The following is a 13,754-nucleotide window of genomic DNA, read 5'->3' as shown; positions in this document are numbered from 1 at the left end:
AAAAAACGCTGAGACATCAATTTCGTTTTGTGTGTTTCCGATTTCGCTATTTGAACTTATGTATAAATGTTGAAGTTTTCCTTTGATTTCTGGTTACTGAGATATTATCCTATAAATGTTGAATGTTGGAGTTTCCCATCTAGGTATCATTATTTCAACAGCTGATGGTTCCGAATAAGTACGTAGTCATATACAAAGTGCGGTACGATACTTTCATGTGAGCAATATACATTACAGATTGGTACTTTGATCGTCGCCAAGTTCTGCAAAACCCCAGAGATTTACAGCCGTGAACTGTTGCAGACAACCGTTGTGATGCGTTAACAGATGGACGCTGCCTTTCGCTGGCACTATTTTAAGGCTAAGCTATATTTCTGAGCGAGGCGGTATGCGGAGTAAAAATATACATCAGGCAGTCGTGAGCATCAACTTGAGCACCAAATGACGATACTGCATCGACCGCTACTTCTTTGTGCTGCAAGAAATTTGGATGACATATAAGCATGAAACGAATAAGTTCATAGAAGAAGAATGAAACGAATTAAAGCTGTCAATGGATGAAATTGTTAGAAGTCGTATAGGTCAGTTTCGTTACCTGCCACAAATCTCTCACTGAGACACTAATGCCGGATTCGAGTCCAAGTGCTTCCCATGTAGCTGTTATAGTATTTGCTTTCGAGCAACGGTTCCAGAGAACAACGGCCCATCGATGGCCTGACAGAGGACCTGCCCAAACCTGGAAAAGAGAATTATCGCCAAAGTTTTAACGAAACAGTTGATATACAACAGGCTTATGTTAAAGATCCCAAAAGTTGTAACGAACTTTTCCCTTGGCTCGTAATGATACATGCGAAGGGAGATGCATTCTGTCAGAGTACCATAGATACTAAATCTATCAACCGGATATACGAATTTTATCCTATCGAGTTTCGACTAAGCAATCACTATAACTTTGTACAGCACAAGAAAGGGGGGAAAACCTGATAGCAGCCATCTGGTCCAGAAACATTAACCTTCCTTCCCTGAACCCCAAGTGGATCTGCAAAAACAAAAACATTCCTCTTTTAGTTTCAGAACTTCATAGTTGAAAAGACTGATATGGCAAAATGATACTTTCAACCGAACCGATTAGCACCAAATTCTCACCTTGGTTTACAGCAATAACCTCCTCGTTGCTTAGAATCTCAAATGTTTCTGCAGTCATGTTTCTCACATCGCAACCAATCAAAAGAGGGGCCTAGATATTCGAACGCCCAATTCTCAGTATGTGAAGAACTAGAAAGTATATGAAATCGAGCCAAGGACAAAACAGTTCATATGCAACATGTATTATGATGCCCCTTGTGCAAGCTAGAATTGAACTAAATTCGTTATATGGGCTGCAGAACAAATAAAAGCCATTACGATTTACAAAAATGATACTTTTAATCAGACTAGACAGCGTGGTCAAAACTGATATTTAATATGAAATAAAGCAGCCGAGAGAAAACAAGTAGCTTCTTTGAACTGCTCATATAAGATTATTTTTGTGACACAACTCTGCGAGACAATGGATGAAGGTTTGATCTGAATTATGGGAGCGACATGCAAACCAGGAAGAAAGGAGCAGAAGTTTAAGGACCTTCATCAAAGCCCAGATGCTAAAATGAGAACGGTACTCCTGGTAAGTCATGCCTCCATTGCCAACTTCCAACATATCGGGATCTGCCCAAAATAAAAAGATGGGGCATGAAAAATAAATCACAGTTGGAGTACTGATACCTAATATCTATGCCTGTTTCGAAAAGCTCATGTTTATACCATTCCATCCACCAGGTCCTGCATATGCTGCCCACTTGTCATTCAAATCAGCAATTGCTGTCATGCTAAATAACATAAGAACACACAACTTAATCAGTATGACCACTGAAGATTTTAACAGTAAAACTGCGGGATCATGTATATAAAACCTTGCAGCCAAATAATAACAGCGAGAAAGAATGATAGACAACAAATGTGAGACATTCTTGTACAATTTCTACAATTTCTGAAATAAATGCACATGTATGAACAATCAACTTGGAAGTTACAAAGCAGTTTTAAGGGTCCTCTAAGGTGAAAGCATATACCACAAACCATTTCTGAGGGTTTACTACAAAATAACAAATGATGGTTTCAGTGTGTGCAAGTAGAACTATGTTGTAACCCCAGACACGGTGAAGTTACTGTCCAAGTTAATGGATAAAGAGTTATAACCTCGCCCAACTATCATTGATGTCGTCTGTAGTACGCCAACTATTTCCGAGCTTGCCAGCCCATAAAGCAGGGTCGTCAACACCCCTGTCAAACAAAGAATTTATGAATCAGGATTTCCATAAACTAAAAGTGAACTAATCCAAATATTATAACACAGATCAATAAACTGGATTACCATTCACAAATCGAATAGAAAATTGTGCGTCCAGACACATTTAGGGCCTCACGCATTGGTGGGTATCTGGAAAGTATGAAACCACATCAAATAAATTTATAGCTACCGAATGCAAACCCTTGCAATTAAAGTTGAGAGTAAGAAGAGCCAATACCGTTCTTTTGGTGGGATCCCCAGGTTATAACAGTTGTCATACTTCAAATAATCCACGCCCTGAAAATACAACATTACTCCTTGATTATAAGTAATATCGTAAGAAAAGGAATGGCTATAATTCCAAAATAATAATTCTCAACAAAACTCATGCATCCCAAGCTTTGATTGCAAAAAATTGTTGAGCGGAGATGAGGGGAAAAGATTACATACTGTCAAATATTCGAGCTACTCCACTTTTTTGCAAACATCGATCAAGTCTATTAACATTAGGAGTAATCAAAATAGAGGGCTTTAAATTTAGTAGTAATGAGCTCACTATTTGCACGGAGGTGAATCTGTTCTACTTGTATTTCAGTCTTTGACTTACAAAAGCAATAAAAAATGCAGAAACAGTGCACAAGGGTATTGAATGCCCGCTAAACCAAATATATACATTCAACAAAAATTGAATCGAGGAAACAGAAACTAACCCAAGAAGCAAACAGCTTTGCATCATCACTTTCATGATAAAGTGATCCAGGTCGAACTTGACATGTAAAAGCCCTACAAAATAGAATCGGTGGGGAGTAGTCAGGAAACTGTATTGAGTTGATATTCAAATAAAAATACATAGAGTTTCATTCATCCTACCCAGCGTCAGAATAAATTCCAAGCTTGAGTCCTTTTCCATGTATATAATCAGCAAGCACTTTAATTCCCGATGGAAATGCTTTAGGATCCGGGACCAATTGACCCTGAAACAAGAAAAGTTCGGAATTCAAAATTAAAGCATACATCAAATTCACAATTTTACAAGGACGTGGATTTCCATGCTAGAACCTCGATCCGAAAATTTATATTCTTCAATGTTAACCTCTATCGGAAAATTTATATTCTTCCCTGTTTGTGCGCATATATCAGTAGAGTGGAGAAGAACTTATAGCTACTGGACTGATATGATTTTGAAAAGTTGCACTTAAATAATTTAAAGCAGAAGTGCCTTCATCTACGATGAAGACGGGTATTCCCCAGAGACCAAAAATTATAGAGACAACGAGAAATATATCTTGGTTAAGTAATGCAATTCAACTGACCTCAGAATTTCGTGTTGGACACCAGCAATCATCTGCATTTATTGACATTGCATTACATCGTAAGTATGAGCAAATGTTAAGGTTTACTAAATACTCAAGGTTTGTCAGAATGATACCTATATTGACATACACATAGCCTAAATCAGCTAAGCCAGTTGAGATGAGCGCATCAGCTGTCCATCATCAAAATACATGTTAGTACTTTCACAAAATTCGATTGCGGATGAAGAAATGTTATACTTCATCGAACCGATCGAATCATAATGGTCATTTTTCCCAATTAATATAAGCATATTTCACCAAGTGCCGGATACACCGGCACAAAAACAAACACTGATGCAATATGGAAATGCAACCAATGATCTACAAATGGTATCGGAGCAGAATCAATCGCAACGAACGGAGATGAACTATGAAAGCACAAAATTTACCGGTTTCTTTGATAACGGTTTCATCAATATTGCAAGCAAAGAAATTCCAGCTATTCCACCTGCCCACATATAGTACGATACTCATTAAACACAATTACAATGTCAAGAAGTGAAATTCCCTTCATATATCCAACAACAAGTAAACCACCAAAAGGGTAACTATAAAGCTGTAATTCCAAGCTACCCAATTCTAAAAACCCACAAAAATTTCCAATTAACACATAAAGATTTGATATTTTCCATCAAATACAAACAATCCAAAAGCTGGGAAGGAGTAAGCAGACCAAGAAATAACAGACTTCAAAGACTACAAGTTAGAGAGAGAGAGAGAGAGAGAGAGGAACCCCATCTGAGGCGTTTGAGCCAAACCGTTGTTGAGCTGCAAAATCCCATACTTGGAAGTATCAAAAATCCGATTAAATGTTGGTCTTTTAATACTGGGCCTCTCCTGGGTTTGCAGGACAGGCGTTAATCTGACTGCAACTGCCAAGGAGACAACCGATAGAGAGAGAATCAGAGTGTAGAGAGAGAGAGTGATCTTCCTCTTCGCCATTGTTGAATGAATGCTCTGTCTTTTTCCCTTCCTCGATCTTCTTTTGGCTTTTTAAATCTGCGAGTCCGTGAATCGGAAGGAACCCATAATATTCGACAAAGAAGGAAAGTAGCGACATGGGATACAAGGGCAAACACCCGCCAATTTTTTATCGGTAATATTAGGACACTAAATTTGTAAGATAAATTTATAAATTAAATTGATATGTTATGTACGTTTATCAATAATTCAATAAATAATTTTTATACCATTTAGTTTATCAAATTTTTTTTATAAATTTAATTCCTAGTATTACCCATTTTTTATTTATTTTAAAAAAACAAAAATATCAGTCTTACCACATTTATTAGTGAGAGATTTTCCAGTGTATCAAAAGTACAATCCGGTGCATCCAAATATCACAATACAAGTAGTTAGATACTTGAAGAAAAAAATTTTAACCACTTGTTTTATGTCACTTGGGGTACATGGCTATAATTCCAGTACATCTGAAAAATTTCTCCTCTAATAGAATGAGATACTTATGTTAGTAAGCTCTATTTCTATTAGAAATATAGTACAAATAATATATAAAAATTGAAGTTATTATACCATTACTCCTTTTTATTACAAATTATATTATTAAATTATATTATTAGTTCAGTATAAGATTAAATGCACGTCTCCTTTTCAAAATAGATAATATTTTTTTGTTAAAAAAAATTATTAGATTATTCTCGAAGAATCAAGCAATAATTAAGTCTTATCCCCTAAATGTCATGTCATGACTCATCATCTCATTTTTGGATTTACGTATTTTTTTTATTATTCGTATAAAAAAAATTATCATTTTGATCTTTGTAATTTGGGTGAAGGCTTTTTTAGCTTTCTTTGGTTTTGCGAGTGACTCGTGTGTGTTGTTACATATGACAACTGAAAAGACAACGTGTACTTCATATAAGTTATTTTTGTATATATGTGAATTGTGATTTGCAGCAAATGAAAAAGGATAATGTTAGAAAGATTAAATTTATATATAAAAGTTGTAAGTTAAATGATGTGTCATCAATATAAAATGAACACGTTTATCAATTATTAAGAATAATTCAATCGTCAATTCAATGTAATTTAGTTTACAAATTTTATCTATAAATTTTATCTATTGAACATTACTTGATAAAAAATAATGAATCCATAAAGATGAAGTTTTTCTTATGTGTAGAACTACGTTACAAACATGGCATTTGGAGATGACATCAAGTCGTTGACTATATCGCACTTGATAAGCATAAGATGGTAAACAAGTAAAGCTTTCGACCAAAAAGAAAAAGTAAACAAGGGAAGCTTTGTTCTCCACGTAATTATCTGCTGATTTTTCAAAGGGTGCTAATGGATAGAGATTACTTGCAAAGCTTTCTAAAACCAAGGTCTAATAGACTAATTGACTGGCTGGTAGGTTGTACAGTTTTGTTACTTAGGGCACCAAGCAGCTGCGCCTTCACGTTCTTCTTTCTTGATCTGCTAATTTTTCAAAGGGTGCCAATGGATAGAGATTACTTGCAAAGCTTTCTAAAACCAAGGTCTAATAGACTAATTGTCTGACTGGTATGTTGTACAGTTTTGTTACTTGGGGCACCAAGCAGCTGCGCCTTCACGTTCATCTTTCTTGATTTCAAAACTAACCTACTTTAACTATTCAGTATTATGATTTGATGATATTCCTCTTCATTTAAATATAAGAGATCTTAGCTTCGAATATTATGGATAACAAATTCGATACCAAATTAGGTTACCTATTATATGGCTTAGTCGACTCCCCCTTAATTAATGTAAAAGAGCGATGTACTGAAAAGAAAAAAAAATGACCCACTTAATGATCTCATCACTAATCTAATTAGAAAACAACAATAAGAATACTCATTGTTTTCGGCTTTTTAGTCAAAATGGTTTCTGAGATTGACATAACTCTTCACTTTGGTCTTTGATGATGAAAATTGATAGAAGTGGTCTCTACGTTTGTCCACCGTAAATCATTTTTGTCATTTCATAAAAAAATCTGCCAATTCATATCTTTGTTAAGTAGAGAGATTGGTTTAACAAAAATGCACTTAAAAATGCAATCTTGTAGCTATTCAAGTGACAATTAAATGATGATATTGACAAAATTTTCATGCTATGACCAAAATAAGATTTACAGTGGACAAACTTATGAACCACTACTATCGATTTTTATTATCAAATATCAAAGTAAGAAATTATGTAAAATTCAGAGACCATTTTGACAAAAAAAAATAAAAAAATGAAACTCGAGGGGCCTAAATATCTTTCGTTTTTCCTTAAGGTTCCTTGTCTTTCTTTGAACTGCAGTCTGTAGCTATACCTATCAAAGTCAAAATTGGACAGCAAACGTTGATTTCTTAATCTTTCAACTATAGAAAGACTTCTATCTTCACAAGGAAATGTCAACTTCTTTGCAATTTTTTTATTTATATATTAGGTGTTGTTATTCTCAACCGAAATATTCAATTAAATTGTTTAGCTATAGATCATGGTCTGCAGGCACCCTTGATTGTTAATTGATTGTTTGAAACCAGGAGTAGACTTTGTGATTAAATTGCTCCACTTGAAGGAGAAAAATAAATGAAATGAGGGTAAATTAAAGTATATAGCTTTGTTATAAGTTATGAAGCCTTCATATTTGAAACATGCAACGCTTGTAGGAACTTAAGTTTCCATGCATGCACCAAATTTATAGTAATTGAAACAAAATTTATGGGTTATGGAAACTTAAGTTATTATAAATTTGGTGTCATGCGCTACAAATTTGGTTAATATATACTTGTCATGATTTGAGGAAACTATCTTGATTTCATTCAGAACTTTATATTTCCTTTGAAAAAGATCAAAGAAAAAGATCAAAGAAAAAACGTACAACCTAGCTTAATGCTTCACTCATGATATGGATCATTAGTGGATAAAACTTGCTTAATGCTTGACTTAAACCAGTATTTGTTTGGATTAATTAATGAAATATCAAACTATTGTTTCTTGCTATAAATAAATAAATAAATAAACATAGAGAAATGAAATCTGCTTCGATTCGTATCACTCGATGTGTTTAGTTCTTGAGGTCGTTGGTTCCTTTGCTGGGTCCAGAAGGTGGCTTTGTCCCTTTGGGAAGAAGATTCAAAACGAGCGGTCCATACTTTGCAGCTGCAGCAGCACCAAATCTTGAACTTTCAACAGCAGAAGCTTGAATATCTGTATTGTCGTCTGTGTGGTATGGCAACACTTGCTGTTTCCGTGGCTGTGAAGGGTTTCCTGGTAATAAAGTAAGGTGGTCGTTCAAAAGCCTAGCGGATGCAGAAGATGTTAGCACTGATGACAACACTATGAGGAAGAGGATTAATACCGTTTTTGCCATTAGGGTTTCTGTGAAAAACTTGGAGAATATGAACTGATTTGGAGGGAAGTAATGGGATTGGAAGAATGAGGAGGAGGAGGAGGAGATGGTGGTGGTGGAGGAAGAGTGATGTGAGCTTAATAAGCTGCTGGTTAATTTGGGTTTTGGGTGCAGTGTTGAAGAAGGTGTGAGGTTTATGGGGATTTTGTGTGAATTTAAAGTGTGTTTTGGAACCTCCAACTGTTGATTTTTCAGTTTGACGGAGTCTTGTCAAAGACTTGTCACGCGCTGCTACGACTTTACTAGGAAGTTGGCTCCTTATCATTTACATAATTTCAAGCATAATTATTATTTTGGACTGATTATGGTTATGAAGTTTATATTTTTCATGACGTGATATGTTAAATGAGGCATAAAATTAATATTGAATAAAATAAAATTATTAATCAACGTAGAATAGAATGGTACGAAATATGTTCTCACTTAGCATTTTTCTTTTGATATTAAGGACGCCAAAGTTGAAACTACAGTCTAATTTTTGTCGTGTCTAAAAACTTTACAAATATCTTCCAACAAAACTCATCTTATATAGGTTATTCAATCACATTTAACAAAATAATAACATTAGTCAATGTGATGTTTATGCATCACTGTTGTCGCATAATACGGTATTACATCCTAATTTATATACCTATATAAAGTTTACATCTTAATTTGAGAAATTTTTTTTATGTGCTCAGAATACAGTTTGGTATACTAAGTGTCATAATAAAAATAGTTAAAAGTTTATTTTTCAAATATTGAACTATTTGTATTATAATATGCGGTGCACCATGATGTGTTCTCGACACACATAAAAACTCCACCCAATTTAGATGTTCACTATTTTCTTTGGGAATTATAATTAGCATTCTAAAAATTTTTTTATACACTTCTCATAAGTGTATTTTTATTTCTAAGTATAGAAAGTTTTGAGTGTAAAATAAGATTTTTGAAACGTTAATAATAAATTTTTTTTTTTTTTTTTTTTTTTTGTGGTGCGATAATTTTGGTGAAAGCGCGTGAAGAGGACAGGGAGTGGGAGAGGAGGTTCCAGCGACTGCAGACGAGATAAGATGCGATCGGTTGCACGTCAGCTGGAGGGAGATTTTAATTGGACCAGGATCCTCTTCTAATCTAAGGATGAGAATCCTTTTGATCAAGGGATGTGGACCGTTGTATAAAAATTCAACGGTTATAATTATTATAATTTTAAAAGAACTTTCTATTTGTAGCCATTAAATTTTCATCTAATGATCTACATTCCTTGATCATGAATATCCTTATTCTTAGATTAAGAGAGGATCTTGATCCATTTTAAATAACCGCGTAGAAATTTGTCAGATTTTAGTCCATCAAACAGTCCGCGTCCGAGAGTAAGCGGTTCTTCTCGCCCACATCGCCACCGTCGCAACTCACAAACCTTTTCTTTCTGGACATTTGGACCGGACAGTGGGAAAACTGTTTGCTAGGCCTGCTTTGGCAATTTATTTACCTTTTCCCAAGAGAAATTCCCAAAACTGTTTGCCCATGCAGTATAGAATGGACGATGATAGATGTTTTAAATTAGTTTGAAAAAGTAATCACTACAGGTGGTTTAATGCTTGAGGATAAATTTCAAATCTGTATTTCATACGGTACATTTTAAGTTTGATTTTTAGTTTTAATGAATCGCACGATTATGATTAAAGGAGGTTCAAATGCCTCTTTGAGTCTTCTCAACTCTTGAAATGATAAAATATTTGACGAAATCACTAGCTAGTCCCATTTTTACAAAGAAAAAATTACTGTAAAAAAGTTGAGTTCGAATGCAGATAGACGAGCGTGCTCTTCTAAGTAGTTGGCCTAACCCTATGTACGTATTCGAGATGAACAACATATAAAGTGTAAAATGAAATTTAAATGGCACTTAAAAATGGTTGAACAATCAACAAGGCATCTATAAAAAGTGACTGTTGCTTAGGAATCGCATTTGAATTTCGTCACTACTTAATTGGATTCATCTGGACCCTAAGTGTCACCCAATTGGAACCTAATATTGGAGCACGGGAGACTTGCTTGACTATATGGATTGGAGGAATTAAACCGCGTTGATGTCACAACTTGTATTCATCAAATAGTATACAACAAATTGAAATTTGAAACCAATAACAAGTATTTAATTCAAAGTGCAGAAATGGCACGGTTGCACCATGCATGAGATCAAGGCCGGCACTAAGATTTTGTGCCTTGAGACTCAAACAGAGGTCATGTGCAATGGCACCACTTGTATTTTCTCAGAGCAAATTTTGCATGAGATTAAAGATGTATTTACTTATTCATTCCATTTTAAGAGCTGTTTGAGAATGCTTTTAAAAAAGTTGAAAAGTATTTTTGAAAAAATTTAAGTATTTTCTTACAAACAAAACGTTTCTAACTATATTAGCGCATAACTTAAAAGTGTTTATGAGGAAGGGAATCACTTTACAGATAAGTACATGATATGTGCTCACTACATAAGCTATAGTTCTCAACATGGCCCTAGAATGAAGTCAGGAACTTTCCTCATGGCAATGTCACAGTCGATCCTAACTAGTTCCCAACACATCTAGTAAACACGGTGCCCATACCATGCTACAGGAAATTTTTTGATGCATAGTGTTATCAACACCTTATAACGCGTGTTTAATTCACTTAGCTATAACACATCTGAAATATATAAATTTTGTTGTTCACTTATAGTATTAGTATTTGATGGTACGACTATGACATCCAAATTTGCCTTGCTTTTGCGAGTTCTTTTGAATGAGCAGCATACATTGAAACTTGCAATAGCTTGCAACCTGTTAGCTTGTACGTGCATACACAAGTAGCTTGAAAGGGAAAACGGTGTCGACATGTAGAAACTGTTGAGAGTTGTCCCATGTTGGTGAGGGACAAGATTTGTTATGTGCTTATATAATATTAGGCTACTCCTCATAATGTCAATTGATTTTAGGATGGAACTCCAATTTCATCATGATATCAGAGCAAGGTTGTCCACGTGTGAAACCCAACGGCCACACACGCTCCACGTCATCTTTGTTGTCCACGTGTGTGTATCTGAGAAGAAGATGAGACGGGCAACACGGACTGCATTCGTAGAGGATAGGGTTGGTGAAGGGTCAGGGACAAGAGGTACAGTGGAGATAGGTGATGGGGATGTAATAAGACTGTTTAATATAGGGGAATAGGGAAGATTAGGTTGTGTGGATGATATGGTGGGAGGTATGGGGTGGTGCGGATTTGGTGGTAAAGTAGGGAGAATAGGGTTTGGTTGTGTGGATGGTATGATGTGAGGTATGAGGTGGTGCGGATTTTGTGGTAAAGCAGAGAAAATAGGGTACATCATAAAATTAATTAGTAATATAAGACGTAGCTCAATAAATCATATTAGCACGTAACAAATCTTGTCCTGACCGAGGTGGACAACTCTCAACAGAAATCATTCGGCGGATGATCAAAATCCCATCCGAATGAACAGAGTTTTGAGAAAATATATGTCATTCGCACACAGTTGTGCATCATTTGGGACAGAGAGTGGTACTTTTCTTTTTTTCGGTCATTACATCCGGTGGTACTAAAGAAATTCCTCTTTGGAAGATGATCCTCTTTACTTTGTGGGAATCCTAAAGATCCCCACATCTTAACTGTTCATTATATATTGTGTGATTAGTTTTCATTAAATATTATTTATGTTTAATTTTAAATAAAAAAAGGTCAAATGATTTGTAGCCGTAAGATACACAACGAATGACTAAGATGTGAAGATCCGTAGGATCCCCACAATTTGAATCCGGATGAGATCCAATTCCTCTTCTAAATGAATTTTAAACTCAGCTTATGGACGTTAATACGCCAAAAATGTAACAGTCAATAAGATAATATCAAGTAAATTGCACTTTTTAAAACCATTTTACTCCTTACGAAAGAATAATAAAGAAATTAAAAGTAATTGGTTTAAACAAGCCGATCAGAACCAAGTTCGAGCTTGAAAAAAGACATACGCCGATCTTGGTGTCCTCCCGGTCAGTGGCGGATTCATAATTTTAAACTCGGAGAGTCCCAATAATGAAGGTCAAAAATCATATGCAAAACAATATTACAAATTATAAAATTATAATTCAAGCATCCATTACGAGGTTTCATAAGTTATTAGGGAGTACCTAAGTTATTGATTATCTAATATGGACCACTAAATTTAAAACACCGGTCAAATAAAACTCTCCCCAAACTCCCACTATCTTTCTAACAAAACACACCATTTTTCTCTTTTACTAGTTTCCAAACATCCACCTTCTCTCTCACCAAGAACATAGCTGACATACCTCCACCAACCGCCTCCATCCCCATTCTCCTGAAGCCATGGCAGCTCCACCCCCAAATTTCACCAACCCATGACAAATCATATTCATCTTACTAACCTTATGTAGGAAATTTCACCCATAGGAAAAATTACTAAGGTGGTTGAAATAATTTGGGGAAATTTGGGCTTATGTACTGCCCCGCTAGACGACAGAGAAAGGGGAGGAGAAGTGGATGGCACCGATGGATGAGACCATGGCAGAAGCAAGGATGAGAGAGGATGGAAGGGTCCCTATTTTCTTTCTTCTCCGTGCGCGGTCATCTTCTCCAAGAAGAAGACAGCCACTGCAACCTGCAACCTGCACAGACCTCATACTCGAGTACAAGGGGTCCCCAGAAAATTTCTAGCAGCGATTTAGGATCGCCGATGGATCCTGGGACCTCCCAGGTCCCTATGTGGATCTATCCTTGTCCCCGACCTCGTGTTGGCTGACATTTGAGGGTGAACTAAGTCATCATATTATATATATGCTCTAAACATATTCATGTATTTTCATATTTTAATTTTAAAAATACATATTTATTCGGCACAAATTTGTATGGATATTTACATCTTCTTAGCATAAGCATGAAATGGTAGCTTGCATCACCCTTGATAGTCGGTCAATACGGGGCCATTCTGTTGTAATATGAGAATGTATGAACAAGTTCAGAGCATACACATGATAAGATGGGTTATGTCACCCTCGGATGTCTTCCATCACGTGGCGATGCCCATCTCGGTGTCCTCCTATGAGCCTTTTTTGAGTTTGAACAGAACTTGAACACGAATAATATCATCTGAGCTTAGTTTGAGCACTCTACTACTCGGCTTGACTCGGCCAATTTACATCCTTTAGTAGCGTGTCTCTACATCAACCTTATATACGTTGGTCCGCAGGACAACTTTTTAACGAAGCTTTATCTCTGTCCAGATTGGATGACATGACACTAGCACCATATGATGGTTCATGCAATAACTTAATAAATCAAATTCACGAGCATATGGCTTTACCACCTATTAAAGTAGTGCATGTCTCGCTTCTTCTTCTCCCTTTCGACTCTCAATTACCATATCGATTCTACTGAAAAATGGGGAGGAGGAAGTTGTTCGATGTTCTGCTCATTTTTCTTCTTCTGCCTGTGGGCTGTGGTTGCAACTATCAGGCTCAATAGTGGAAAATATCAACCCCGGGAGCCACAATTTTAAAATCGTTGCGAAAGCGTTTTGGTTATGGAAGATTTTCCGGGAGAAGCTGCTGATTATGATGTCGGCAATGGAGATTACAATTTTTATAGACGGTATGGCGATGTTCCGAGCCCCGGTTTTGCCCACTGATCGATCATG

General features: G+C 35.9%; 1 protein-coding gene across 1 annotated transcript; it reads right to left on the bottom strand.

Annotated features, from left to right (window-relative positions):
• Positions 1 to 69: 69 nt before the first annotated feature.
• LOC137719474 (alpha-galactosidase 3-like) lies at positions 70 to 4,737 on the bottom strand. Its single transcript, XM_068458511.1, has 15 exons — positions 4,415 to 4,737; positions 4,071 to 4,129; positions 3,756 to 3,812; positions 3,640 to 3,671; positions 3,197 to 3,300; positions 3,037 to 3,109; positions 2,565 to 2,623; positions 2,411 to 2,476; positions 2,236 to 2,319; positions 1,801 to 1,865; positions 1,622 to 1,704; positions 1,147 to 1,237; positions 981 to 1,039; positions 596 to 736; positions 70 to 475 (listed from the first exon to the last, which is right to left on the bottom strand). The coding sequence occupies exons 1-15, from the start codon at positions 4,621 to 4,623 to the stop codon at positions 362 to 364; spliced, it is 1,296 nt and encodes a 431-aa protein (XP_068314612.1). The 5' UTR covers positions 4,624 to 4,737; the 3' UTR covers positions 70 to 361.
• Positions 4,738 to 13,754: the final 9,017 nt, after the last annotated feature.

Source organism: Pyrus communis, chromosome 16 (assembly GCF_963583255.1).
Source record: "Pyrus communis chromosome 16, drPyrComm1.1, whole genome shotgun sequence".
NCBI lineage: Eukaryota > Viridiplantae > Streptophyta > Magnoliopsida > Rosales > Rosaceae > Pyrus > Pyrus communis.
This window is presented reverse-complemented; position numbering and strand designations above follow the sequence as displayed.

What these genes read in the sequence shown, in the direction of transcription:
- LOC137719474 (XM_068458511.1), bottom strand. Translation starts at nt 4,623, where the DNA reads ATGGCGAAGAGGAAGATCACTCTCTCTCTCTACACTCTGATTCTCTCT. An exon ending in GTCCAACACGAAATTCTGAG is followed by an intron (nt 3,301 to 3,639) that starts GTCAGTTGAATT and finishes TTCTTGTTTCAG; the next exon opens with GGTCAATTGGTCCCGGATCC. An exon ending in CAAAGCTGTTTGCTTCTTGG is followed by an intron (nt 2,624 to 3,036) that starts GTTAGTTTCTGT and finishes TTGTATTTTCAG; the next exon opens with GGCGTGGATTATTTGAAGTA.